Raw genomic sequence first — 24,984 nt, forward strand, 5'->3', positions numbered from 1 at the left:
TTCTTCCTTTCAATGATTTTGTCCGCCATGGATCGTTTGCTGTACGGTTCTGCTTGTTTACATTGGGAGCTTCACTGGTCGATAGCTTCTTCTTAACCAAACGAAGAGTATAGAATAAAACCAGTGAGTAAAATTTGTATAATTATATTGACATCCATGTTTTGTTTGTATTGTCATTGCAGGGAGCAATATTCACTATGCATGGAAACAATGATGGCTACGCTACAGGATCCAAAGATGGAAGTGTTATTCTTTGGGATAATGCATTCAAACCTATCACTAAACTGGACATGGTTAACACACCTGTTGGTTATGAAGGTGATTTAACATTTTTGTGTGTGTGCTAACTTAATTACAACAAGAAATAGTTTTATGTGCATTGCCCCTGGATGATCTGTTCGGTGAAGAAAGTCTTTCGCAAGCTTTAACTCAAAGACTTTTTGTCGGCGATTAATACAGAACTGTGTCCAAATTTAAAGTGGCACTCAAGGTGGCTGTGAGTAATCTAGGAGTTTTTTGCCTCTTAGATGGTGCAGTCTTGATATACTTAACAAATGCATCATTTTTTTGATAGGTCTATCTGTGCGCAGTGCATACTGGATGGGCGAGAAAATTCTTGTTGGTACAAATGCTGGTGAGGTGTTCGAGGTCCTGGCAGCAGACAAGGAAAAACCAAAAACAATTGTGCAGGTAACTATGGAATGGCCGGACACTGAAGATGTTTTTCATTCTTAAGGACGGTGCCTCCTATTGTTACTGCGCACTTGTTCTGCGCAGCACGCAATGCATCGAACACACTGGACACGCGCGATTTTGATTAATTTGCTCGCGCAAAATGACGAGTTCAACTACGCGACCAAGCGCGCGACTAAATATCAAGAAAGATTTCTGGTGCGACGAAATCCAGTTTATGGGAATATACTAAGCCAGGTACAGCGGAAAAGCAACATTTTAGTTACCATTGACCTCTAAAAAAGGCTCACATTAATAGTTTAAAACAAATCGCTAAGCGCTTAAACTTAACTCGCAAACTGCTAACTACATATGGCGCGCACGCGAGAGATGCAAATATTTAACTCGCTAGGGAGGGGAAAGGAAAAATGTAACAGACCCCCAAAACGATTTGATAGAGCTTGAAAAGAACTCGTATAACTTTTAAAAACGCGCGGTGACCCCTTCTTTTTATTTTATAAAATGGAAGTGGTAAGTCTATAGAGCACATGTTTAGTTTGTCATTAAGTGAAAAAAAAAATTAGGCTGATTCTCTGGCCGTGCACGAGAGAGCTGTTAGAGTCAAAAATTGCTCAAACACAATTATTTTGTTAATAAAATCGTAGATCACGCAGTTTCGAAGACATTATTTGTTAGTTATTTTAAAGATTGTTATATTTAATGTTGATTTTGTTCATGAAAAACCAATTTCAAATGGAATTTGCAAGGAATTTTATTTTATTTTACGTTTTCTTTAATATGCCACGTCAGCACTTTTTTCCAGTTTTCAAACCTAATTATCTCGAAAATTTGCGTGGGTACCCCCAATTTTCTTTTTGGATTTTAATAGCCCTTGGTAACATCTACAGTCTTGCACAGTCTTCCGCCAGGCAAAATTACTTCGTTATTAGTAGGCACCGTCCTTAAGTGCAATGTATTTCCAGTGAGTACAAATTCATTGCAGGGCTATGTATTAGAGCAGATTTTCTGTTGACTGTCTTAAACCTACCTGTAAAACAACTTGTAAGACTGTGAAGGGTATGGGGGTCAAGTTTCCTGGGCGTAAATTTGTAATTAAAAACTTAAGGTAACAAATTCCGATCAGCTTTGTAAAAGTGTGTTGCTATTCTTGGTGGGATGCACAGAAAACCAGTGTTGCCTTCTTGGGGTAGCCACCTTCTTTCACAATGCCCCTTTCAAACCATGGTAACCTAACAAGAGGTCATCCAGGGAATAACAGCAATGGACCAGGGAGCCTATTAGTAACTGACTTTGTCTCACTTTATAAGGGTCATGCTGAAGGGGAGCTCTGGGCCTTAGCTGTGCACCCAAAGAAAGCGATGTTTGCTACAGGCAGTGATGACAGAAGTGTCAGGTATTATTGCGTGCATTTTCATGTTTGTTTCATCATTCGAGTATTTCCATTCATATCAACAAGGCTGATTGCGCAAAGATGATAAATTTAAATTTGCAGGTTATGGAGCATGTCAGATATGACGTTACTAGCAAGAACAGATCTGGATCAAAAGGCTCGTTCTTTGGGTTTCAGTCCTGATGGTAGTCATTTGGCTGTGGGACTTGGGGATGGATCTTTTATGGTTTTAAAAGCCAGGTAAAGTTTTTATGCCCATGAGTTTTTATTCGAAGCTAGTTTAAGTTTAATAGTCTTTAATAATATATATCTGCACACCTCCCAACACAACTACAGCTGCAGTAAAATATTTTTAATTCAAATATTGAAAGGGTGAATAACACTATCCAGAAAGTTCACTTTCCAGTGGATAGCATTTTCTATCCTTTGAAAAGACTGTGAACCTTTTGCTAAAATTGTTTATGGACTGATTACTTCATAGATCAAAATTTTATGGACATTATTTGTCATCAAAGTTTCTTTGCATGGAAACTGTATTTGATGCTGTGTTTCATCTTAATAACTTATTCTAAATGGTGCAAAGGAAAACTGCTAACTGGTGGCCACTGACCTATAAAGTTAACTTCAGTAGTAGGCCAATAGAGTAGAAGAAATGGGGTGGGGGAGGGGAGGCAGGTGAGGCTAAAAGGTACTAATAAGACAAAGTGAGGGGGTGGGGTGGCTCCTTCCTTGGGCTGTTTGACTCATTCCCATTTCTCTGTCAACTGTGACGTTGTAACTAATGAAGCAAATGTTTTCTTTATTTCTCAAGGGATCTTTCAGAAGTTACTCACATAAAAGACCGTAAAGAAGTAATCCATGAGTTAAAGTACTCACCAGATGGACAACATCTTGCAGTTGGATCCAATGACAACTTTGTAGATATCTATTCTGTGGCACAGCGATACAAGAAAGTGGGAGAATGCAAAGGCAGCTCTAGTTTTATCACTCATTTAGACTGGTCTATGGATAGCAAACACTTGCAAACGAACTCTGGTGCGAGTGAGAGATTGTTCTTCAAAATGCCAAGTAAGTGAATGCTGTATGTGTATGTACATCATGTAAAGAACCAGCCTGAGATGATTTTTGTGGTATGATGTCTGGAGCACAATTTGGCACAAGAACGTCTTGGTAACAATTTAAGAAACATGGAAAAGAAGGTGAAATAAACCAGCAACAAGGTTCATTTTTAGGGGAGAGATATGGGAAGGTTGCAGGGTTCTTATTAGAAGGGGGACTCGGGTACCAGTACCCGGAAACACAAGAGTCAGTAACTGACTACTATAAAACTGGACAAAAAGAAATTTGCTTCATTGTGTTTTTTTCAGCCGGCCTACTCTCCTTTTGGCTTCTTCCTACTTCAAAACTTAATGAAACCCGAGGTTGCCAACTCAATTTAGTCATGCATCCAATTGGCGAAGAAAACATGTACATGCTTTTATATTGGTTAATATACAGTCGAAGCTCTCTTAACGGACACTCTCGTAAGCGGTCAGCTCTACTTTTGGCCACCTTGTTTGAAACCCCGTTTTATCTCCCATACAAACTCTGTATTTTTACATTCTCTTTCAGAGATTACGACTTAGACTTTTTCTTTGTTTTAAAGCTCTTATTTTTTACAAGTGGACACCTCCAAAAATCCTACTAACAGCCTCTATATCTTGTTTTTATCACATTGCCGTAAATCACAATAATTTTACAGAAATTACAGTACCATATTTAAGTCTTTGTTTTGTCATCATCCACGTCCGGTTACATTTCGAAACACCACTAACATGCATTTCAGCATTATGTTAGCTGGGCAAGCTCTCATAAGCGGCCATCTATCACCTACACCTCTAGTGCCTGCTAACGCGACTCATTCTCGTAAGCGGCCAGCTCCAGTTGCAGACACTTGTTCCGCATCCCAAGGGTGTCGGCTTACGAGAGCTTCGACTGTACAAGTTATGCTCAACAAATAGAGATTAAACTGTCAAAAGTCATCAAAAAGGCTCTAACTTACTAATGATCTTTTTTTCCAATCTGTTTTTAGGTGGCAAGCGAATCGCAGGCAAAGAAGAGGTCAAGGCAATCCACTGGGCCACTTGGACTGGTGTGCTGGGTGTGGAGGTGAATGGAATTTGGGAGAAGTACACAGATACTAATGACGTCAATGCTTGTGATGCAAGCTTCCAGAATGAGGTTTTAGTTACTGGAGATGACTTTGGCCTTGTAAAGCTCTTCAGATTTCCTTGTCTTAGAAAAGGTGAGCCATGAAGTGATCTGCAATAGACTAGTAAACTTGACTGATGAGCTATCTGGCTCATCATTTAAGCCTAATGTTCTATTGTAAGGCTACTAAAATAAGCATTAGTGATCATTGACTGTTTTTAATCATGGTTGCACTTATCTTAATAACCCGAAGTGTCAACTAAATTCCTTTGTAGGTTCTAAGTTCAGGAAGTATGTTGGACACTCGGCACATGTCACAAATGTCAGATTTTCTCATGACATGATGAGAGTGATAAGTGTCGGTGGAGGTGATCATGCAATATTTCAGTGGCGTTACTTACCTGATGGTTCCCATGACGATGGTGATGAGGCTGACGGTGGAGCATATCTGGAGTCTAACAGTGACGACAGTGACTCAGAAGCATCAGATGCTGATGAACTCGATAGCGATATTGAAAATGTAAGTCAGAAATCTAATTTTGGTAAGTTAAACAAAATTTGTTTTAAAGGAGATCATTTCATTGGAAAGCCATCAGTTAACAGACATCTCTTTCTGTATGCTCAAATCTTTCCTCGCACAAATGGGAGGAATGCAGCTCTGCATAAATACGTGCCATATCTCAGATTGTGTGCATTTCCTCATAAAGCATTCTTTAGAAATAATACATGTAGAAATGTCTTGAATTTTTTCCACTTGAATTTGTATAACTTGCTATAAAGTACTGGAATTTTTTTTCCAGAGTAGGGAACAAACCAACAAACATAAATACACATGACATCCTTCTATTGTTATTTTACTTATTTGGATGTCATGCATACATGTACCAGCTTTGGATAACAGTATAATTAATCAGAATGTTGCTGTCTCAGGAACGTCAAATTGATTACGGAAGGACATTGTATCGTGAAGATTTACCAGCTCTGAAAGAAAGAATGAAATTATCAAAAGATGAACAAGAAAGGGAAGACAGTGTCCCTCGTCAAAAGCCTCCTAGCGAGGGCTTGAGATTAGAGTTTGTGTTTGGGTAAGGAGCTTGTTGGAATTTTTGTGTTGTATCATAAGCAAGCCTACACTGTGGGTTTTTCTTCTATTCTTTTTTTTTTTTTTTTGGGGTATTTTTATGTATTGATTTATAAGGAGAAAACAAAGTTTGATCACTCCCTGGTATGAAGGGTGTGGCCCAATCAGGTCACATTCACACCCATTTACCTTAATTGTTTATTTATTTTTTTCTTGTCAGCTACCGAGGGTATGACTGTCGGAACAATCTCTTCTACACTCAGGGTGGTGAGATTGTGTACCATGTGGCTGCTCTAGGGATTGTGTACAATCGTGATGACCATAAGCAGAGATTTTACAATGCGCACACAGATGATATCCTCTGTTTGTGTATTCACCCTGTCAGGGATGTTGTTGCCACAGGACAGGTACGTCTGCGGTTGAACCATCTTATTACTAAAGTTTTAGTCGAGAAAAATGTCAAAGACTTGTTGAATTTGATGTATGGTGATGCTGATTTGATGAACAGGAACTCTGAGAACACCCTAATACAGTTGAACCTCTTCTCATAGAGACCTTTAAATATAGACATCTCTTTATTGCAGACAGTTCACTTGGTCCAAGAATACTTGGTCCAAGAATAAAAGAATGCATTTAGTCTCTACTTCTATGCGATGGACACCTTCATAATATCGGCCCTCAGCTCTTCCCCTTTGATGGATAAAGGTGAGAGGTGGAAAGGGTAGGAACCCCCCTTGGTGTTAAATAATTATGTTCAACTGTAATTTGTACTGTGTTTGACGCAATTTTCATAATGATGTTCAGAAAATAATACCTGCTTCAGTTTTCTACTGAAATGTTAAGTGAAGAGTCATGTTAAAACTGCACAACAAAGTTTTAATTTGTTTTTATTTTTCTTCTTTCAGGTGGGGCGGGACCCTGCTGTCCACGTGTGGGATGCAGTGAAGATGGAGACCTTAGCTATCCTCAAGGGGCAACATGAGAGGGGTGTTTGTGCTGTTGACTTTTCAGGTACTGCAGTGTAAGGTAGCATTAAATCTGTTTCTGTAATAAATCTTTGGGAAGAGTGATTACTTTCTGTGACTGAGTTAATTAACAGCACAGAAGCATACATCCGTGGGCAGATTTAGGGGGTGGGAAGGGCAAGGGGGCCATGCTCTGACCCTCTTTTCCTTTTTTTTTTAAATGTTACCAACTATCTTGTGAGTGGTATTGTGCAATCAGGGTTTGCTATGGGGTGACAATGCACTCTCGCCAATATTTTTTACCCCCCCTCCCCTTTCTGAATTTTCTAGCTCTGTCCCTTACATCTCTCAAGCAACAATCATAGGGTTAGCCACATTGAAAATACACATTTCATTAAACATCTACTGTGTAATTTCCTTCTGAGGTGATGGAAAGAAGCTTGCCAGTGTTGGACTTGATGATAATCACGTCATTGTTGTGTGGGACTGGAGGAAAGGAGAAAAGCTAGCGACCACAAGGTAAGTAAGAATTAATTTAAATTACCTAGACTGTCCACAGCATCTCTATACTTTTTTTTCACTTCCTGGCCCCCAGTCACCTCTGGGCATCCTATTGTTCTTTCTCCAAGCTCATCAATCGAAAAAAAAAAAAATGCTGCTAACAGTCTTAATTTTACCATGACTTCTTCTGTTCCTTTCTTGGCCATCAAAACACTTGCCATGTATTTAAAATAGAACAAGATTGTGTGATCGAGTAAAATTGAAACAGTTACCTTTAACCATAGGGGTCACAAGGACAAGATATTTGTCATAAAATGGAATCCACAAAATCCTGACCTCCTTGTGACGGCTGGTATGAAGCACATCAAGTTTTGGACACAGACTGGTGGGGGCTTCACTTCCAAGCGTGGAACATTTGGTAGCGCTGGAAAAGCAGAGACGATGATGTGTGTGACGTATGGCAAGGGCCCTGATCTGGTGTTCTCTGGTGGAGCCAGTGGAAAGGTGTACATTTGGCAAGGGAATGCTCTGAAGAATGCAGTACAGGCTCATGAAGGGCCTGTGTTTGCTGTGCAGGTCCTTGAAAAGGTACATCTGCAAGTAACATGCAGCATCGTGACTAGACAACTTAGAATACTAAAAGCCGGAACGCCAGAACGCTGCGGGAAGGCAGAATGCAGGAATACTAAAACCAGGAACGCCAGAATACTTAAACCTGGAACGCATAATATATATCATGTTACCCTTACAAATATAAAGAGCTAACCGTAAACAGGCTAACCGAAGTACATACCTACAGATGTGAATAGTAGGCTAACCGAAGTGAATAGTAGGCTAACCACGGTGCATAGTAGGCTTACTATTCACTCGGGTTAGCCTACCATTCACCTCGGTTAGCCTACTATGTACTTCGGTTAGCCTGTTTACAGTTAGCTGTATATATTTGTAAGCATAACACAATATATTTTATGCATTCCGGGTTTTAGTATTCCAGCGTTCCTGCGTTCTGGCGGGGTTTCGGCGTTCGGCGTTCTGGCTTTTAGTACTAGCGGAATACAATGTACATGAGAATGACTGTTTGTGACTCAGTCAGATGTGCATAAAATGACATGAAAAAAAAAAACAACTGAGTCACGAGACCAGTATGACTTGATAAGACTGGTACAACTCAGGCTGTCTTGACTTAGTGTTTTTGTGATTAATTGGAAAACAAATCTTGGACTAGTGTGACTCTTTCATGTTGGTTCATGGCAAAGTAAATAACTTTTTTGTGCTTTTATAATAAGGCGGGCATTCAGTTTTTCATTGCTTTTCCTGTCTTGTCTGTGGCCACATACCTGAACTTGGTGGCGGTATCCAAAAAGTCTCCAAAGATGTTCTGAAAAAAAAAAAGAAAATGTCAATTGTCCACCAAAGTTTGTCCACTACCACTTAGGAATGGTGCAGTTCAGTAGCTCTAGTGTGACTTAGACTGATCTGAGTCTTTCCTGTTGATTTATCTGGGCACCTTTGCAAAATCAAGAAGTGCTTTTGCTAAATATTACTTCCACTGTAGTTGTCCCTTTGAACATGCCGTCATGTAACGTAATAATGATAGGAGCTCTCTTTCACCCTTCGCTGTATCTTTTGTTGTTATTAGGGTTTTGTGACTGGTGGTAAAGATGGAATAGTGGCACTGTGGGATGAGAATTTCTCACGCTGTCTGAAGAACTACAGAGTCACCCGAACAGCCTTAAGTCCTGGTCCACCAGCATCAATTCTTCTGGAAGATACTCCTGCGATCCGCGCAATAACACTGGGACAGGGGAAAATTTTAGTTGGTACTAAAAACGGCGAGGTATGCAGTGTAACTTATGTGCCCTTTTAGTATTATTATTAAAAAAATATTTTAGTTGTTCTTTGAACTTTGCAAGATGATCCTGCCTTTTGATGGCTACTAGCAAACAATGAATTCCTTTTGCTCATGAAAACATCACTGTTCTGGTCAACTTTTATGCTGCTGTGAATAAATCCCTTTTATGTGACCAGTTTTAAAAGTAAAATCCTGCAGTATTAGATCATGTTTTCTTAATTCTTTGCTAAATTAAATTTCAGATCATGGAAATAGACAAGAGTGGACCCATTACAATACTTATCCAGGTACTTCATTTACTGTATGTAAATGGCGTTTTACATTCAATAACAATCTTTATCAGTACGGGTTTTTAAAACATTTCACAATAATAATCAACGGTGAAATTGCGCGACGTTTCGACCGCTCTTCTGTCATTATCAAGCTAAATGTTGACATTTTGTCTTATTCTGTGTTTCCCCAAAGCATCTTACAACGTAATTTGAAATTTTGCACCTCCTTCTGTTGTCTGAAAGTGATAAGTATTTTCCTTGGACTGACTTAAATGATTGGCTTTATTTTTCTCCTCAGAATAGCAGCAAAAAGTGAGACTTGATTGCTGACAGAGGAAACTTAGTTTCCATTTATTGCAAATGTCTGACTTCTTTACTTACAGATTTCAATTAGCAGTTCGTGGTGTTTTTTTTTAGGGTCACCTGGAAGGTGAACTGTGGGGCCTTGCCTCTCACCCAACAGATGAGCTCTGTGCTACTGTCAGTGATGACATGACTGTGAGGGTCTGGGATCTAGCTACCCACCGAATGAAAAATGTTCGTAAAATGACAAAATCTGCACGGAGTGTCACATACTCTCCCGATGGAAGGGCGTTGGCTGTTGGTTTTAAAGACGGTAAGAGTGACTGTTTGTTCTTCACATTCCCTTATTTGTGGTGGCGAATCGGGCCAGAAAGGTGATGTAGCGTAATGTTATTACACGACTAACAAAAAAATCTAATGTGTTCTTGCAGGAAGTTTCCAAGTAGTTGATTCTAATACGCTAGATGACATTGTGGGCTTTCATCACAGGAAAGAGGAAATATCAGACATCAAGTTTTCACCTGGTAAGACCTTAATATAAACGTATTAATGCATTATAAACTCAGTCAGATTCAATCAGTTTTCAGAGCTAGAGACGTATAATTTAACAACATTGATTGGTGAGCATTTTTCGTTTCTTGACTCTGAAGTCGACCACTGCTCAAGTTCTTGAAACGCTAAGTCACCAGTTATAGTAGTTTTCAGGATTAACCTATTACGCCGCCAAATACAAGTTGTAACATTTTTTGATAATAGGAGCTGAGCTGAGTTGACAGTTGTGATAATTACAAAGTTCGTGGCTAGTCTGACGCAGCGTTTCGTCCTGGCAAGGGACTCTTCAGAGACCTTTCTGCTTTCTATTGGCAAACTCGCTCGACAGTTGACTAGGGTCTAGATTTTAGTTACATTTACTCAATAATTGAAGTAAGATAAACGGAAATTGTAATCCCACGCTGTTGATGGTTTGGTTCTGCTTAATTGTTATTCGGTTCCATTTGTTATTTGTGACAGGTCAAGGAAAATATCTAGCCGTAGCATCACACGACAATTTTGTGGACATTTACAATGTGCTGAGTAGTAAACGAGTAGGCATTTGTAAAGGAAGCTCTAGCTACATCACGCATGTGGACTGGGACTCGAAAGGTAAACTTTTATTTCTCTTTACGTCCGTTAATTTTCACTTGCAAGAATTTGACATGCCAGAAAGATTGTCAGTAGTGCCTTACACAAGTGCCCACAAGAGTGCCAAAGTAGCGATGCGACAAAGTTTGTAAAGTATCTACTAACTGTTAAAAATTGATCAAAGAACAGCACCGCATAAAAGTACTGCTCAATAGCTTTCATTTGAATGGTCACACACTAGGGTTTCATCCACAGACTTAAAAGTTAGAACCACCTTGTACAGTATAATAAACAGTATCACATGAAAGTACTGCTCAATAGCTTTTATTTGAATGGTCACACACTAGGGTGTCATCCACAGACTTAAAAGTTAGAACCTTTGTACAGCATAATAAACAGTACCACATGAAAAGACTGTTCAATAGCTTTCATTTGAATGGTCACACACTAAGGTTTTATCTACTGACTTAAAAGTAAGAACCACCTTGTGCAGCGTTTAAATAAACAGTACCACAAATTTTTGAAAGTACCTGCTCAATAGCTTTTAATTGAATTGTCGCACACTAGGGTTTCATCCATAGACTTTAAAAGTTAGAACGACCTAAATTGCACACGTTACAAGACATGAAACGGGCTAGTCTTCACGCATGAACTTACCATTTTGCAATGGCCTTTAAATTATTTCAGGGAAACTTCTTCAAACCAACTCAGGTGCCAAGGAGCGCCTGTTCTTTGAGGCCCCGCGCGGTACACGCCAGGCAATTGCCAGTAATAAAGCTAAAGAGATTGACTGGTTCTCGTGGACTGGTGTTCTGGGTGAAGACTGCACAGGCATCTGGCCTCCACACTCAGACATAACTGATGTGAACGCCGTTGATTTAACCAAGGATAAGAAGATCTTAGCCACTGGTGATGACTTTGGGTTTGTGAAGGTGTTTGAGTACCCAGTACCGGTAAGTGGAAGGGGTTTCAAACATTGAACAAAAGGTATCATTTGTTCATATAGAGCTGGATTTTTTTCCAACCATGCACGCTTTCTTACGCTGCTTTGAAGTCACATAACATCTAACAATAAAACATTAATGGCATGGGGCATGGCGTTTATTTTTCCCTCAAACGGCAAAAATCTAACTTCTCCCGTTTGCTGTTTTGCTTTCGTGGGCGGAAATGGGTAGTTTCGAAAAGGCTACCTCGCGTTTGCCGTTTTCCGTATAACGTCAAGCTTAATCTCTCTAATAAAACTGTTGCCCGCCAAAAATCTCAGCGGGCAACATTGCAAAATCTATGGCATCAGAAGGTAACAGTGCACCATTACCCGCGAATGTTGAACGATGGCCGCCCTTGCACGTGAATTTTGGAATGTCTTCGTTGTGCTAAATAACAAAACACTTAAATAATGACTGATCCCTCGGGAAACCAGTTAACTTTGTTTTCCGAAAATCTCAATGTTTCCCGAGCGGAATCAACTGTTTTCCTCGGGACCGGTCATAAAGTGTTAATTATAAAGGATCTCTCAATTTATTATCTTTAACAGGGCAAGAATGCAAAATTTAAGAAATACGTAGGTCATTCTGCACACGTGACAAATGTCCGCTGGACAAATGACGACAGCCGCTTAATCTCTGTGGGCGGAGCTGACACGTCAGTCATGGTGTGGTCACATGCTCGAGGACATGAAAGAGAGGACACTGGGGGCGACAGTGATGATTCGGACACAGACTCAGAAGAAGAAGGCGGTTATGACAGTGACGTGCAGAGAGAGAAGAACTTGACATACGAGGATAAGATTTATGCGAATCCTATACGAACAACAAAGGGTGTAAAACCCCACCTGAGGGAGAAACAAGACGATGAAGAACATAGGTAACTTGTCACTGTGCTTCACGTTGTATTGAAGCGTTATCTAGGATCTGTTATTACGTGAAATTTTCGCGACACGTTAATTTCGCGAATTTCGTGATTCCAAAAAAACCGCGAAATTCAGGTGACGCGAACAATAAGTGTCGCGAACATAACTTGAGGCGAAAATTAAGTGACTCACATTATATCAATTGTCTAGAAAGAATGAGTTTAGTACCACTGAAGGAAGGAATTTTCAATGTTAATGGATGTTGTGCTCAATTGACTCAAGAGCAATAATTCACGTTCAAGCATGAACTCCTTGTAGACATTGTGAGAACTTCTCTGTTGTTACTGTTGACATTTTGTCCCACCGTTGCGTTTTTGTTAATTTTGACGTTGTTGTCCCTTTGATGAAGTCGTTTTATTCAATTCAAGGACATGTGAATTAATATTGCCAAGGAAATATTAATTGTGTCTTATTCAAAAACGCGAAATTAAAGTGATTCAAAATACAACATTTTCGCAAAATCGAGAAATTTAAGTGTCGCGAAATATGCGCACCTCAAAATCGCGAAATTAACGTGTCGCGAAAGTTTTATGTAATAAAATCCTTGTTTCTGCAAACAAGTCCCTCTCTTTCGGACTCAATGTACCAAGCCAACTGCCCACCACCACACAGAACTAAGGCTTATGTTTATCTGTATTTTTTTGTTGTATTCCGTTTCTTCAGTAGTATAGCTCTCAAAACCCTCCATCGTGTTAGTGACGCAATGAAATTAAGGTTGTTTGTTGCATAAAACTAACTAAAATGCTGACTCTTTTATTTTGAGCGGGAGATCGCAAGTCTAACAAAGAAAAGTTTTGATTTTTGATTTTCTGAGATTTTGATGGTGTTTTTTTTTTGTGATAGACCCGCTGTTAGTCGTGGTTCGAAGGCTCCTCCAAAAGTCAGACAACTGGATCGACAAAGGGAGTCGGGAAAGAAAAGAAGAAACCAACCAATCCAGGTTAAAACAAATTGATTTATGGAATATAACTGTCAAAACTTTACTTAAGAGAGGCGAATTCAAGAAAGCAGAAACGATCTCTTGTTTAAGAGTGTTGGACCAAATTTTGCCCTCTAACATAAGCAAAACGATAGCAGTTACCAAATGTTGCAGCGTGCTGATGTACAAAACGGCAAGTTAAATTAAATTATTGCTTTGTCAATGTTTGTTGAATGTTGGGGTAAGAAGTCGATTGGGACGCAATTTGTGTTCGTTTTTTTCCCTTGAACTTTCAACCCCTTATAGTTTTGCACCTTAATAGTTAATGCAAAGCGTCTTTTCCAATACGCAGGAACTTACTTTGGAATTCATTCACGGTTACCGTGGATTTGACACCAGGAACAACTTACACTACCTCCCTGAGGGGGACATTGTATACCACGCTGCTGGGGCGGGGATCGTACTGAGCACGGCTAATGGCGTCCAGTCATTCTACCTTGAACACACTGATGATATTATCTGCTTGGCTGTCAATCAGCACCCCAAGTTTAAGGTAAACTGGTTTTATACATTCATGTTATTATTTTCGTGATGGGAAATGACCATCAAATTAGGTGAAATACAAAAATAACCGTTTAAAACGGTAAAGGAACATTTCACTGACACAGCAAATACAAAAGAAGGAGAAAAGTGAAGAAGATTGAAACGGATTGCGATATGGGTTTTTGAAAAAATATTGTTGGGCTGAACAGTTTTCAAAGATACTCTCGTTTGCGTGGACCTTCAAGTTGTAACGCCCAAGAGACACATTTGGTTGTAATAAAGCTATGATTTTGTCATTTAGATCCATAGAAGTAATTTCTTTGGAAAAATTAAGTTCATAGCGAATATTTGTTTAAAGGAGAAGTTCACTCCAGAATGGCCATGTATTTTCTTTACGCCAATAAAAAGTTTATACAAAGATATGTTATTCACCAAATTTCAGCCTCCAACGTGCACTATAACCCTATGAAATCTTTCTTAAGACTCGACAACTGAACGCTGCCATCTTGGAGCTGGTAATGTATGCGTGACGTCAAAGAGCTCAGCCTGAAGTTTGGCGGGGAAATTTAAATACTCGAAACTTCTTTTTTTTTTCGTAGCTGGCTTTTGTTTGTCAAAATGCCTGTTTGTGCATTTCCTTTGCTCAAACAGAGCTCAAAGAAATACAGAAAACAAGGAGTTTCACCACTTTCGGGTAGCTAATAAGGCTAAAACGCGTACCATAATTCGGCCGATTCACAACAAGCATTGCACATCACCGACAAATTAAAATCTGAGCTAAGTCATAACTGGGTTTGGAATGGAAAAACACAGTACCTAAAAGGAAAGAAGTTGTTGTTAAGAATAACAATAATGTCCTTGGTAACCTTTATCCTCCATTGTTATTTCCAACAAAAACGTCAAATTTCATTTGAGGTTGCTACTTTTGTTGGGTCGCTGCCATCGAGATTTGCTTTCAGCTGTTAAATTCAATCATTTCTTTCGGAACATTGTAGTAGTATATCTAGGATGGGTTAGGGTCAACATCTTACTTCATGTAGTTTCACTGGAATAAATCATTTTGTCGCTCTATTTTGACTATAGCCCTTGTTGTTATTTTGCAGAATATTGTGGCGACTGGTCAGATCGGTACAGAGCCGTGTGTTCATGTGTGGGATGCTATGTCCAAGGAGACCTTATCTGTCATCCAAGGATTCCACACCAAGGGAGTTTGTGCAGTGAACTTCAGTTGTAATGGCAAGCTTCTTGTAACTGTGGGCATTGACTCTGCGCACAGCATTGCTGTGTGGAAATGGGCTGAAGGTGAGTAGCGCATTCACCCCCCCCCTCCCCCCTCCCAAAAAAATGTTAAGACACCCGACAAGTTGAAAAAACGCATTCGGTTTTGTAAAAAAAGATAAGAGTTTGGCTGAGTGAGTTGGAATATGTTATGCCAGTTTCCCGAAAAACTCCAATCCAATCTCAAGAATTCCGTTCATTCTATAGAAAATTTACTGCCGACAATGGCGGATCGGAAGTGAAAGTTTAAGCCTGGTTTTCCTGGTTTATTTGACCCTTGTGCTTGTGCTTGCCGCAAGCACAAGCACAAGCATCCAAATGCAATGCGCTTGTGCTTTTGATTGAGTCGAAGCCTTTTTCACAGAGAAATAAGAGCTGTTATCCTTGCGCTTGTGCTTGCGCTTTTGCTTGCGTCCCTAGTGAAAACCGGGCTTTAGAAGCACATCTATGAAAATATGAAAATCGTTTTTATTTGAGAAAGGTTGAAAGTCAGTTGAACAAATTCTTTATTCTTGTTACTTGCCTGCTTGACAAATGGTGTGTAAAGAGAAAATAGGTTCTGATCATGTAATTTGAGAAATAAAAGGTTGAGAGAAAGCATCTATAATAATAATAATAATAATAATAATAATAATAATAATAATAATAATAATAATAATAATAATAATAATAATAATAATAATAATAATAATAATAATAATAATAATAATAATAATCTAATTTATATAGCGCTAAAATATATAGCGCTAAAATCTACCAGCCTACGTGGGGCTGAAAAGGCCATTTCCGAGTTACCCCTTGCCTCTGTTTTAAAACGAGTCAACGTGCGAAACCATTCAAAGGAAAATGAGTTTTATTTGCAGGAAAATCGACCAGTTGGTGAAATTTATATTCATTTAAATGGTTTCGCACGTAGACTCGTTTTGAAACAAAAGCAAGGGATAACTCGGAAATGGCCTATTCACTAAGGACTGAAGTTTTATAAAGCGTTGCCTCATTTTGTGCATCTCTGTCTACGTATTTTAGGCAGTAAACTTGCCAGCTCACATGGTCACACTGAGAGGATTTTTGTAGCTGAGTTCAGACCGGATTCTGACAGTCAGTTCGTCACATGCGGTGTAAAGCACGTTAAGTTTTGGAGCTTGGCTGGAGGACAGCTGGTTGGCAAACGTGGCGTGATAACAGCAGCCCAACAGGGGGAGGGTGATGAGTCACAGCTCCGCATGCAGACAATGCTATCTGTTGCATTTGGAGCTGTAAGTAAGGAAAATAAAAGAGATGATAATTAGTCAAATTAACAATTAGACGGCAAGCTCGGGATTTCAATCGGCGGCTGATAGTTGGCGAGGGACGAATTGATAAAATTCAGCGATGAACTCCGAGAGCCGTCTATCGATCGATAGACGGCACCTGTGTAGCCAATCAGATTGCGTGTTTTGCCAATAGTCAGCCACTGGTTTATGCTAATCGCTGAAAGACCATAGACGCGCGAGCTTGGCTTAAAAACGCCCACAATCTCGGGTTTTTGCTTCTTTTTTTTTAGGGTAAAGGCTCTTGTTTGTGCATTCTATCAGTCTTTTCTGTGCAGTGGTAGCGAATATTTTACTGTTTATTTTTGTACAACTGTTTTCTTTTTGCATGTGAGTTTGTCCATAACTACCAATGTACTGAAGTTATATTTCATTTATCCTCTGCATCCTTGCAGGATAAACTGACATTTACTGGAGCCATGAATGGTGATGTGTTTGTGTGGTCAAGTCACAAGCTTGTGAGGATAGTAAGTCGCGCTCACAATGGACCAGTGTTTGCGATGCACACGACTTTGAGAGATGGACTCATTGTTACTGGAGGAAAGGAAAAGGGGTAAGAAGCAGGCGTTGACACTATCCTCACTATGAGCCCAACAATGTCACAACTGGGGAAAAGGAGTCTGAAAAAAAAAAGGGGAGCCCACTCTCTGTAAGGGGCACAGGCTGTGAAGTCAAACAATTGATAGGAACCTTTTTTTCCTGGATGTTAACTCAGTTTCAACTGCAGGATGTGCACTTATTTTAAAGTATGTCTTTTTAGTACAAGCTTGAAAGGCGAAAATTTTAGATTATGAACTCCAGTTAATAATCGTGGACAATATTTCAAAGGATTTCTAGTTGGTGTATAGTTTTGCGAACCTCTCAAAGGAATCTTACCCAAACTTAGACGTTCAACTGGCATCTTTATGTTCCCGCAGATTGCAACCATTTCCATCCTCGCCATAGCTAACCACCATCGGATCATAATGCCTTCCAGTAACAACAACAACAACAACAACAACAACTTTATTTGCACCTACATCATTATTAGCAAAACAATAAATAAAATAAATAGAGTTAAGTGCGGCTGCCCAGAATAACCACGATTGGCTAACAAGATTGGGCAGCCATACTTAGTTTTTATCACAATAATTTATAAAAAGGTCAGGATATAATGTACCAAACACCGTTCTAGGCATCAAATCGTCATTTTTTGGGTAAAACGTAGCGTGTGCAGGCGTCTGTCGTTTCGCCCTGAATTTTTTCCCTCACTCGAGTGACGTCTGTCAGAGTTTCGACCCGAAAGAATTCCATACTGATGACGTAGCTCTACAGAGATCCGTGTAGTGTCTCTGATTGGCTGTTGCCTGGTTTTGAATTTTCGCGCGCAAGAAACAACCGATCAGAGAATCTACACGGATCTCTGTAGGGCTTCGTCATCAGTGTGAAATTTTGAGACGTTAAATCTTGGTCATCTCTTTCGCGGGGAAAAATAAATAAGTTTTAATGATCTTTTTTAAGTAATACCAAGGAGGGTGCCGCAATCAAACTCTGGGATCAAGAGATGAAGCGCTGCCGTTCTTTAAGCTTGGGACCAGGCCCCAGTGTAGTGCGCTCAGTTTGCAGAGGCAAGGTTAGTCAAGAAGTCTACTCTACAAATGATGTTAAATTGAGGAAGCGGTGGTATTTGAAAATCGCTAAATTTAGAAGAGTTTGTGTGCTAGGAGGCAAAACGTGATAATTTCATTTTGCTACTTATACAGCTCTCTTAACAAAATGGCTGAAATCCGGTTTTGTGGTCATTTCAACTCCTTTGAAATTTCTATTGATAGATCATTGAAATTTATGTAAAAAGAGCCATTTTGAAAAACAGTGCTTTGCCTACGTTTAGCGATTTTAAAGTACCGGTACCTTGCCTTTCCGTTATTTTATACGCCGATTAGTTTTAACTCTTTTCGTTCTAGATATAGATTTCTTATTACTCGTAATTTAAGCGGTAACTTGTAACACAACTGAGAAAAGCTCGTATGTGTATGACAATTTCTCTTTTCTTTGTGGTGTGCGCTAGATCAAAGTCTGTCTGATTGCAGGATGATTGTTGATTTTTTTCTTTTCAGAATAAAATCCTCATTGGTACTAAGGACAGTGAGATAATTGAGATAACAGAAAAGACTGCTGCATCTCAGGTGGGATTTTTTTACAGTTTTCGCCATTTTTTTTACTAGTTCAGAACAAGTGAATTTAAACCCGCCGACTTATTTTCGTGAGTCAGAGAGTTTTCACTCGTTTGATAAACAGACGATGTCATTTCTCGGGGCCAGATAGCAGGTCTCACAAGGTCCCGTATGATATGACTCGCTACCTTTCGAGTGAACAATACAACAAACAACAGGAACAATGCCCCTTGCGCCCAGCACAATAGCAACCTCTATACGAGATGACGAGTAGGATTACAAGCCCACTGCTACACTACTAACTAGGCCTTTCTCGATTATGCTAGCATTTTTTTCGGCATTTTTTGGGAAAACGAGCATTTTTTTTTCGTTTTTTCTTGAAAAAGAATTGCTAGCATTTTCTGTCATTTTTCATGACTGTGATCCAGATTTCAGCCCTCAGAACTCAGAAGGATACATAATCCTAAAGTTTCACAATTTTGATTACTTAATTTGATTGTTTTCTGTCTGTTTCGATTGTTTGTGGTTTGTGTTACTTGTGTACTTGTATTGTGTTACTTGTGTGTGTGTGTTTTTTTTTAATTTTTTAATTTAAATAAATATTTTTTTACATATTTTTTTAATTTTTTAATTTTTATTTTTATAAACAACAATTATTAAGTATCACCTGTTGTTGATACGAGCATATAATGAAATAAAACAAAGCATTCTTTGGAATTCAAGTGGCATTTTTTTTTTAAAGAAATCAGGCATTATTTTAGCATTTTTTGGCTTTATGCGAGAATTTCTAGTAGCATTAAATGCCAGTTTTACTAGCATAATCGAGAAAGGCCTACTACTAACCCTCGTCGCCTCTCCTTGATTGATTCGTCCTCAACCCTTTGTAACTTATTTTTGGTTCCAGACCATTGTCCGTGGCCATGGTGAGGGAGAGATCTGGGGTCTAGCCTGTCACCCTGATAGGGAAGTGTTTGTGACTGCCAGTGATGACCAGACTGTCAGATTGTGGGACGTAGCTAGTAAGGTAAACATGATTGGTTCAGCGATACAAGACCTTCAGCTTTTTATTGGGTTCCAGCGTATATCGCACGTTCTAATTGAATGCGCTATTTACATGCATTTCCTACTGCAAAGGGTTCTGATGTCTTTTAGATGTTATTAGCTATAGCGGTAACGCAGTCTGCTTCCTTGCCCTTATTTGGGTTAGTAACGCAAGTGTTGGTGACGCCTCAGATAAGGGCTTCAAAGAAGGAAAGATAGCAAATCGGTTATATCTGCGACTTGAATATTTGTAAATATTAATGTCAAGGGCCGAGCTCTACTTTGTTTTCATGTCTTTTCTCTTGTCTAGACAATGGTTAAGATGGCCCCTCTGGGCGTAGCTGCTCGGTCAGCGGCCTTCTCTCCTGACGGGGAATTGCTTGCAGTCGGTCTCAAAAATGGCGCCTTTGTTGTCCTAAAAACCGCTGACCTGAAGGTCGTGGCGCAGAAACGCGATCGTCACCAGGCTATTCAGGATGTCAGGTAAACAAGTCAATAATGCTGTTCTGTTATACCTGTTTTGAAACTGTTTCTTCGTAATTGGAAAGAAACGCGCGGATTAATCATGAAGCTTAAAATCTGAATATAGATTTGATTTTTGTCTCCGCAAGCTGCAGGGTTGTCTTGCCCCATCCACTACTGGCACAGAAAGATTGAACTTTTTTTGGGAAAATCCAAATCCGGATTCTTGAATCCAAAAACGCCGGATTTTGCGTTTTATACTTTAATCCGGAAATGGAATATGAATCCCAGAATCCACACAAAACTGGATTTGTTAGATTAAACCTAAATCCGGATTTTTAAGATTCATGATCCGTGCGTTTCTTTAGGAAAAGATTAAGAAAAATCCATTTACCCAGCGTCTTAAAAACGGTCTTTTAAATGCGAGTGAATGAATAAAATTTGGGATAACTAACTAACTCGTTTCTGTTCGTCAACATCAAACGATTCATCTTATGAAATGCGTGGTTTTTTTTTTTTGATTCACTGTTTTTGAGCCGACCAATTAGTTTCTTGGTACTGCAGATGGCTCGATGTTTCCCCAATGTTTCCCAGTTTTGTCAACTAGGAAACTAGAAAACATTGTTGCAGCTGAAACATTGGGCGCTTTCCATTCGACCAAAAACTCTGAGTTTGAGTTTCCGGAAAATTCCAGTGGCAAATGGAACAGCATTTTCCAACTTTTCCGGTTGACTGCACGGAAGGCAAAACAAAATTCGCATATGGTCAGGTACTGCTAATATGGAAATTTCTACGCTACATTAAAATAATGCACTGTTGCCGGTTTCCTGCACATATAACTCGATGTTTTTGCAAATAAAAAGCATTCCGAGCACTGAAAATAAATGCCATGAATGACATCGTGGCTACAAATACAGGCACCTTTCAAAAGGCACACCACAAGCAACGAAAACGTCGCCAACCCAAAAAGTTTAATGAGCAAAACAATGGCGTAGCCTGCACGCGCGTTATAAATATTTGTACATTTCTTTGCTGCCGCCTGCAAAACAACAACAAAAAACAACCGAGTTCACCAAAATGTTTTATTTGCAGTTTCAAGAATGCTTCCTTAACACATGTACCTGCTTTCAGCTGCACAAATCGCTAAATTCTCTGCCGAAGGAACTCAGGCTAAGTGTAAAATGGTAGCTTTTTCCAAAATTTCCGGAAAAGAGGACAACCTCGCAAGGTAGACCCAAATTTTCGAAAACAATTTCCGGGAACTTTCAGTTCCATTTGATTTTGCTTCTGGAATTTCCGGGGTTTTCGGTTGAATGGTTTGCATTTCGGAAAGTCGACACTTTCCGGATTTTCTGGAAACTTTCCAGCAAATTTCTGTACCATTCGTCCTTGTTCCGAAATTTCCGGAATTTTTGGTCGAATGGACAGCGCCCATTGTTTCTTGTCATGTTTCTGCCAAAACGAGGAAAACCTCACAGAGCGCTCATGTTTCCCCAGTGTTTCCCAGTTTTGCGACACGGGAAGCGTTGTTTCAAGCGTCAATTTATGTTTCCAAGAAGCAAAATTTGCTTCTGCTACACGGCAGAAACATTCCGTGTTTTTTTGTGGCATTGAACCATGGCAAGACGAGGAAACAATTAAGGCCTAGCTAAACTAGAAAACAATGTTGCAGAAACACTGTTCCTTGTTATGTTTCGTAGGTTCCTGAATTGGCGGAAAGCAAGGAAAATGTTTTGCTACCCGTGCCACGCATTTGCATAAACCTTTTTAACATTGCTTCCAAGGTTGGTAAACCGGACAACATATGTTTCTCCATAGCAAAATTTGTGTCCGGGTAACAAAAATGTTTCTGACCTGAGGCAAAAACATTTTTTCGTTTCCAAGAAGCAAGATTTGTTTCCGCAACATGTTTCCCGCGCGGCTAAACTATTAAACATTTTTTACTTCCTATCCTATTCAAACTAAAATTAGCTTATGAAAACAAGGTGTCCCTGAATGAGTGAACTTGACGAACCCTGGGATAATCACCATAAAAGGACAGCTTTCTCTTTTGTGATCTTAGAATATATAAAATAAGAGAAATAATCAAATGTGAAAATCATTTTGAGCGACAGCAAGAGCAAAAAGACGCATTTTTCTTTCACGCAAGAACCAACCTCGCCATGGCTGCTTGGGAAACTGTTTTCTTCACTGTCTTCAACTGCTTGTCGTTAGTTATTGGTAGTTGTGCTAATCTCTTGGTGGTTATTTCGTCCCTGATGTTTGTCTCCGTTCAAGATATAGAAGCGACTAGTTTGTTCCTGGTTAGTTTATCTGTTGCTGATTTCCTTCTCTGTGCAGTTTACCAACCGTTGCTGGTTATTCGCTTCAACCACCTTGACCAAAACCTGTCTTACCGGCTAAGCATGCTGTTCTTTGGTAATAGTTTAATGACGGCATCGTTGAATGGATTATTGGCTGTGAACTTCGATCGGTTTGTTGCCATACATTTGCCATTTAAGTACATCACTTGGATGAGTAAGACAAACGTTGCACTGGTGATCTCAATATCATGGCTGGTAGCACTTGCAACAGGGATATTAAACTTAAGTAGCAATTTTGGCGCAAAAGTCTTTGTTCAGTTGTACACGACCATAATAATCGTGGTTGTTCCTATCTTCTATGGCGTCATTTACAAGGAGGCCAGAAAGCAAGCTCGACGAATCATTGATCAGTCCATGCCAGCGACGATGCAGTTTCCAAATCGACATCACCTGGCAGATAGAGCCACCAAAGGAGTAGGACTGGTGTTGATAACAACACTGTTATGTTGGCTGCCATTGATCCTGTTTCCAGCGTTTTCAGTAACCCTGAAAAGCGATGAAGACTTTATGAGGGCGGTATCGTGGTGCCTCACTGCTGCGTGTGTCAACTCTTGCATCAATCCCTTTATCTACTTTTACAAGTTCTCGAAATTTCGGCGCAACGTTCAAAAGTTATTCCAGAAAATTTGGAGAAATGTTGGTGGCAGTTTTCCGATCAAGATCAACAGGCGCAGCGGCAGAGTCAACCCGATGGCACAAGATCCTAATCAAATGGAAATTTATTTTACAGTTGTTGTTCCTGGTTAGTTTATCTGTGGCTGGTTCCCTTTTCTGTGTAGTTTACCAACCGTTGTTGGTTATTTGCTTCAACCACCTTGGCTAAAGCCTGTCTTACCGGCTAAAGCATGTTGTTCTTTGGTTACATTTTAATGACGGCATCGTTGAATGGATTATTGGCTTCCAACTTAGGGGCGCAGGGATGGCGCAGTGGTAAGAGCACTCGCCTCCCCCTAATGTGGCCTGGGTTCGATTCCCGGACCTGGCGACATGTGTGGGTTGAGTTTGTTGTTGGTTCTCGCCCTTGCTACTAGGGTTTCTCTCCTCTCCGGTTTTCCTCCCTTCACAAAAACCAACACTTCCAAATTCCAATTCGATCGGGAATACACGGCCCCACAACCTTCAAACTTTGAATATTACCGCGGCTAAAGAAAAGTTATTTATTTATTTTTTTTAACTTCAATGGCTTTATGGCAGTATATTTGCCATTTAAGTACATCGTCTGGATGAATGAGTCAAACATTGCACTGCCGATTTCAATATCATGGGTGGTAGCACTTGCAATAGGGATATTAAACTTGAGTGACAATTTTGGCGTAAAAGTCATTGCTCAGGTTTACACCACCATAATAATCGTGGTTGTTCCTATCCTCTACGGCGTCATTTATTGGGAGGCCAGAAAGCAAACTCAACGCATCATTGATCAGTCCATGTCAACAACGAAAGAGTTTTCGAATCGCCACCACCTGAAGGTGATGTTACACGGGACAACTTGCAACAACGATTTTTCGCGCAACACCGCGTCAACGTTTCGTGGTATGTTAAACGAGTCAACTTTTCGTGGCGCAACATCGTACAAAATGTACTTGGCGACATGCATATTACACGAAACGACTTTTAGCGCAACGCCAACTCGCAACATTTCGCGCGTGCGTCCAGGCCAAGTTGAACAGAATTCTGGGAAGGTCTTGCGCGAAAAATCCACGGCGACCATGTTACACGAGTCGTGGAGGCAGCGTGGCCGAGCGGTTAGAGCGTTGGACTTGCAATGCGGAGTTCCCGGGTTCAGTCCCGCCCTACCCGCTAGCGATTTGTTCTTGGTAGTCCCAAGCAGACTCGACCACGCTTGTAAAAAGCCAGCTGGGCCCCGGCCATCTGGGATTCTTACGTTGTTATTTTATTTGATTTTTTGTTTTTTCATTTGCTCGGCCCCACTAGCCTTTGTGCATAAATACTGCCGAGGGTAAATAAAGGTTATTATTATTATTTATTATTATTTATTATAACTTTCTAAATATTCGTCGTCTCGCGTTGTGAGTTTTTGACTTGGGTTCAAAAAATCGCAACGTGTTGCCGAGTCAAACGTTGCGCAAAAGATCGTCCCCGGTACCATGTTACAGGGTGAATGATTTTTCCCGCAACATTGTTGCGCGAAATTGTTGCAAGTTGTTCCGTGTAACACCACCTGACAGATAGAGCCATCAAAGGAGTAGGACTGGTGTTGATAACAACACTGTTATGTTGGCTGCCAATGATCCTGTTTCCGGCGTTTTCAGCAACCCTGAAAAGCGATAAAGATATTTTAAGGGCGTTTTCGTGGTGCTTCACTGCTTCATGTGTCAACTCTTGTATCAATCCCTTCATCTACTTTTACAAGTTCTCGAAATTTACGCGCAACGTTCGAAAGTTATTCCAGGAAATTCGGAGTGATGTTGGCGGCAGTTTTCCGATCAAGATCAACAGGCGCAGCGGCAGAGTCAACCCGATGGCACAAGATCCACATCAAATGGAAACATCTATGCGCGATGCTTGGACAGTGGGTAAATGAGGTCACAACATCGTAAACCTTAACTCTCTTTCACATATGTTACTACGAAGCGCGCGCGCAAAATAAAAATGTTTCATAAACTAATTTGAACT

The 24,984-nt window shown here is 40.0% G+C and overlaps 3 protein-coding genes across 3 annotated transcripts in view; 2 read left to right on the forward strand and 1 right to left on the reverse strand.

Annotated features, from left to right (window-relative positions):
• Window positions 1–22,472, reverse strand: part of LOC144634485 (radial spoke head protein 6 homolog A-like) — a 99,930-nt gene extending 77,458 nt beyond the window's left edge. Inside the window, exon 1 of the mRNA XM_078493443.1 lies at window positions 22,469–22,472. The gene's annotated coding sequence lies outside the window, so the exon portion shown is untranslated. The remainder of the gene's footprint in view (window positions 1–22,468) is intronic.
• The window catches only part of LOC144634482 (echinoderm microtubule-associated protein-like 6), a 40,071-nt gene that overhangs the window by 7,250 nt on the left and 7,837 nt on the right, over window positions 1–24,984 (forward strand). Inside the window, exons 6-33 of the mRNA XM_078493438.1 lie at window positions 183–318; window positions 575–690; window positions 2,001–2,086; window positions 2,186–2,323; window positions 2,895–3,151; window positions 4,155–4,367; window positions 4,549–4,793; window positions 5,204–5,358; window positions 5,575–5,761; window positions 6,260–6,365; window positions 6,745–6,838; window positions 7,105–7,408; window positions 8,460–8,657; window positions 8,915–8,959; window positions 9,362–9,560; window positions 9,679–9,771; window positions 10,259–10,390; window positions 11,057–11,322; window positions 11,904–12,232; window positions 13,122–13,218; window positions 13,550–13,750; window positions 14,844–15,042; window positions 16,045–16,274; window positions 16,724–16,881; window positions 17,829–17,940; window positions 18,425–18,493; window positions 19,386–19,505; window positions 19,833–20,005. Of these exons, the coding sequence (XP_078349564.1) occupies window positions 183–318; window positions 575–690; window positions 2,001–2,086; window positions 2,186–2,323; window positions 2,895–3,151; window positions 4,155–4,367; window positions 4,549–4,793; window positions 5,204–5,358; window positions 5,575–5,761; window positions 6,260–6,365; window positions 6,745–6,838; window positions 7,105–7,408; window positions 8,460–8,657; window positions 8,915–8,959; window positions 9,362–9,560; window positions 9,679–9,771; window positions 10,259–10,390; window positions 11,057–11,322; window positions 11,904–12,232; window positions 13,122–13,218; window positions 13,550–13,750; window positions 14,844–15,042; window positions 16,045–16,274; window positions 16,724–16,881; window positions 17,829–17,940; window positions 18,425–18,493; window positions 19,386–19,505; window positions 19,833–20,005 (4,658 nt within the window). The remainder of the gene's footprint in view (window positions 1–182; window positions 319–574; window positions 691–2,000; window positions 2,087–2,185; window positions 2,324–2,894; window positions 3,152–4,154; window positions 4,368–4,548; window positions 4,794–5,203; window positions 5,359–5,574; window positions 5,762–6,259; window positions 6,366–6,744; window positions 6,839–7,104; window positions 7,409–8,459; window positions 8,658–8,914; window positions 8,960–9,361; window positions 9,561–9,678; window positions 9,772–10,258; window positions 10,391–11,056; window positions 11,323–11,903; window positions 12,233–13,121; window positions 13,219–13,549; window positions 13,751–14,843; window positions 15,043–16,044; window positions 16,275–16,723; window positions 16,882–17,828; window positions 17,941–18,424; window positions 18,494–19,385; window positions 19,506–19,832; window positions 20,006–24,984) is intronic.
• Window positions 21,455–23,898, forward strand: LOC144634488 (adenosine receptor A1-like). The gene has a single exon (XM_078493446.1). The coding sequence runs from the start codon at window positions 22,147–22,149 to the stop codon at window positions 23,092–23,094; it is 948 nt and encodes a 315-aa protein (XP_078349572.1). The 5' UTR covers window positions 21,455–22,146; the 3' UTR covers window positions 23,095–23,898.

Source organism: Oculina patagonica, chromosome 13 (genome assembly GCF_052425735.1).
Source record: "Oculina patagonica isolate OP01 chromosome 13, crgOcupat, whole genome shotgun sequence".
NCBI classification, from domain to species: Eukaryota; Metazoa; Cnidaria; class Anthozoa; order Scleractinia; family Oculinidae; genus Oculina; species Oculina patagonica.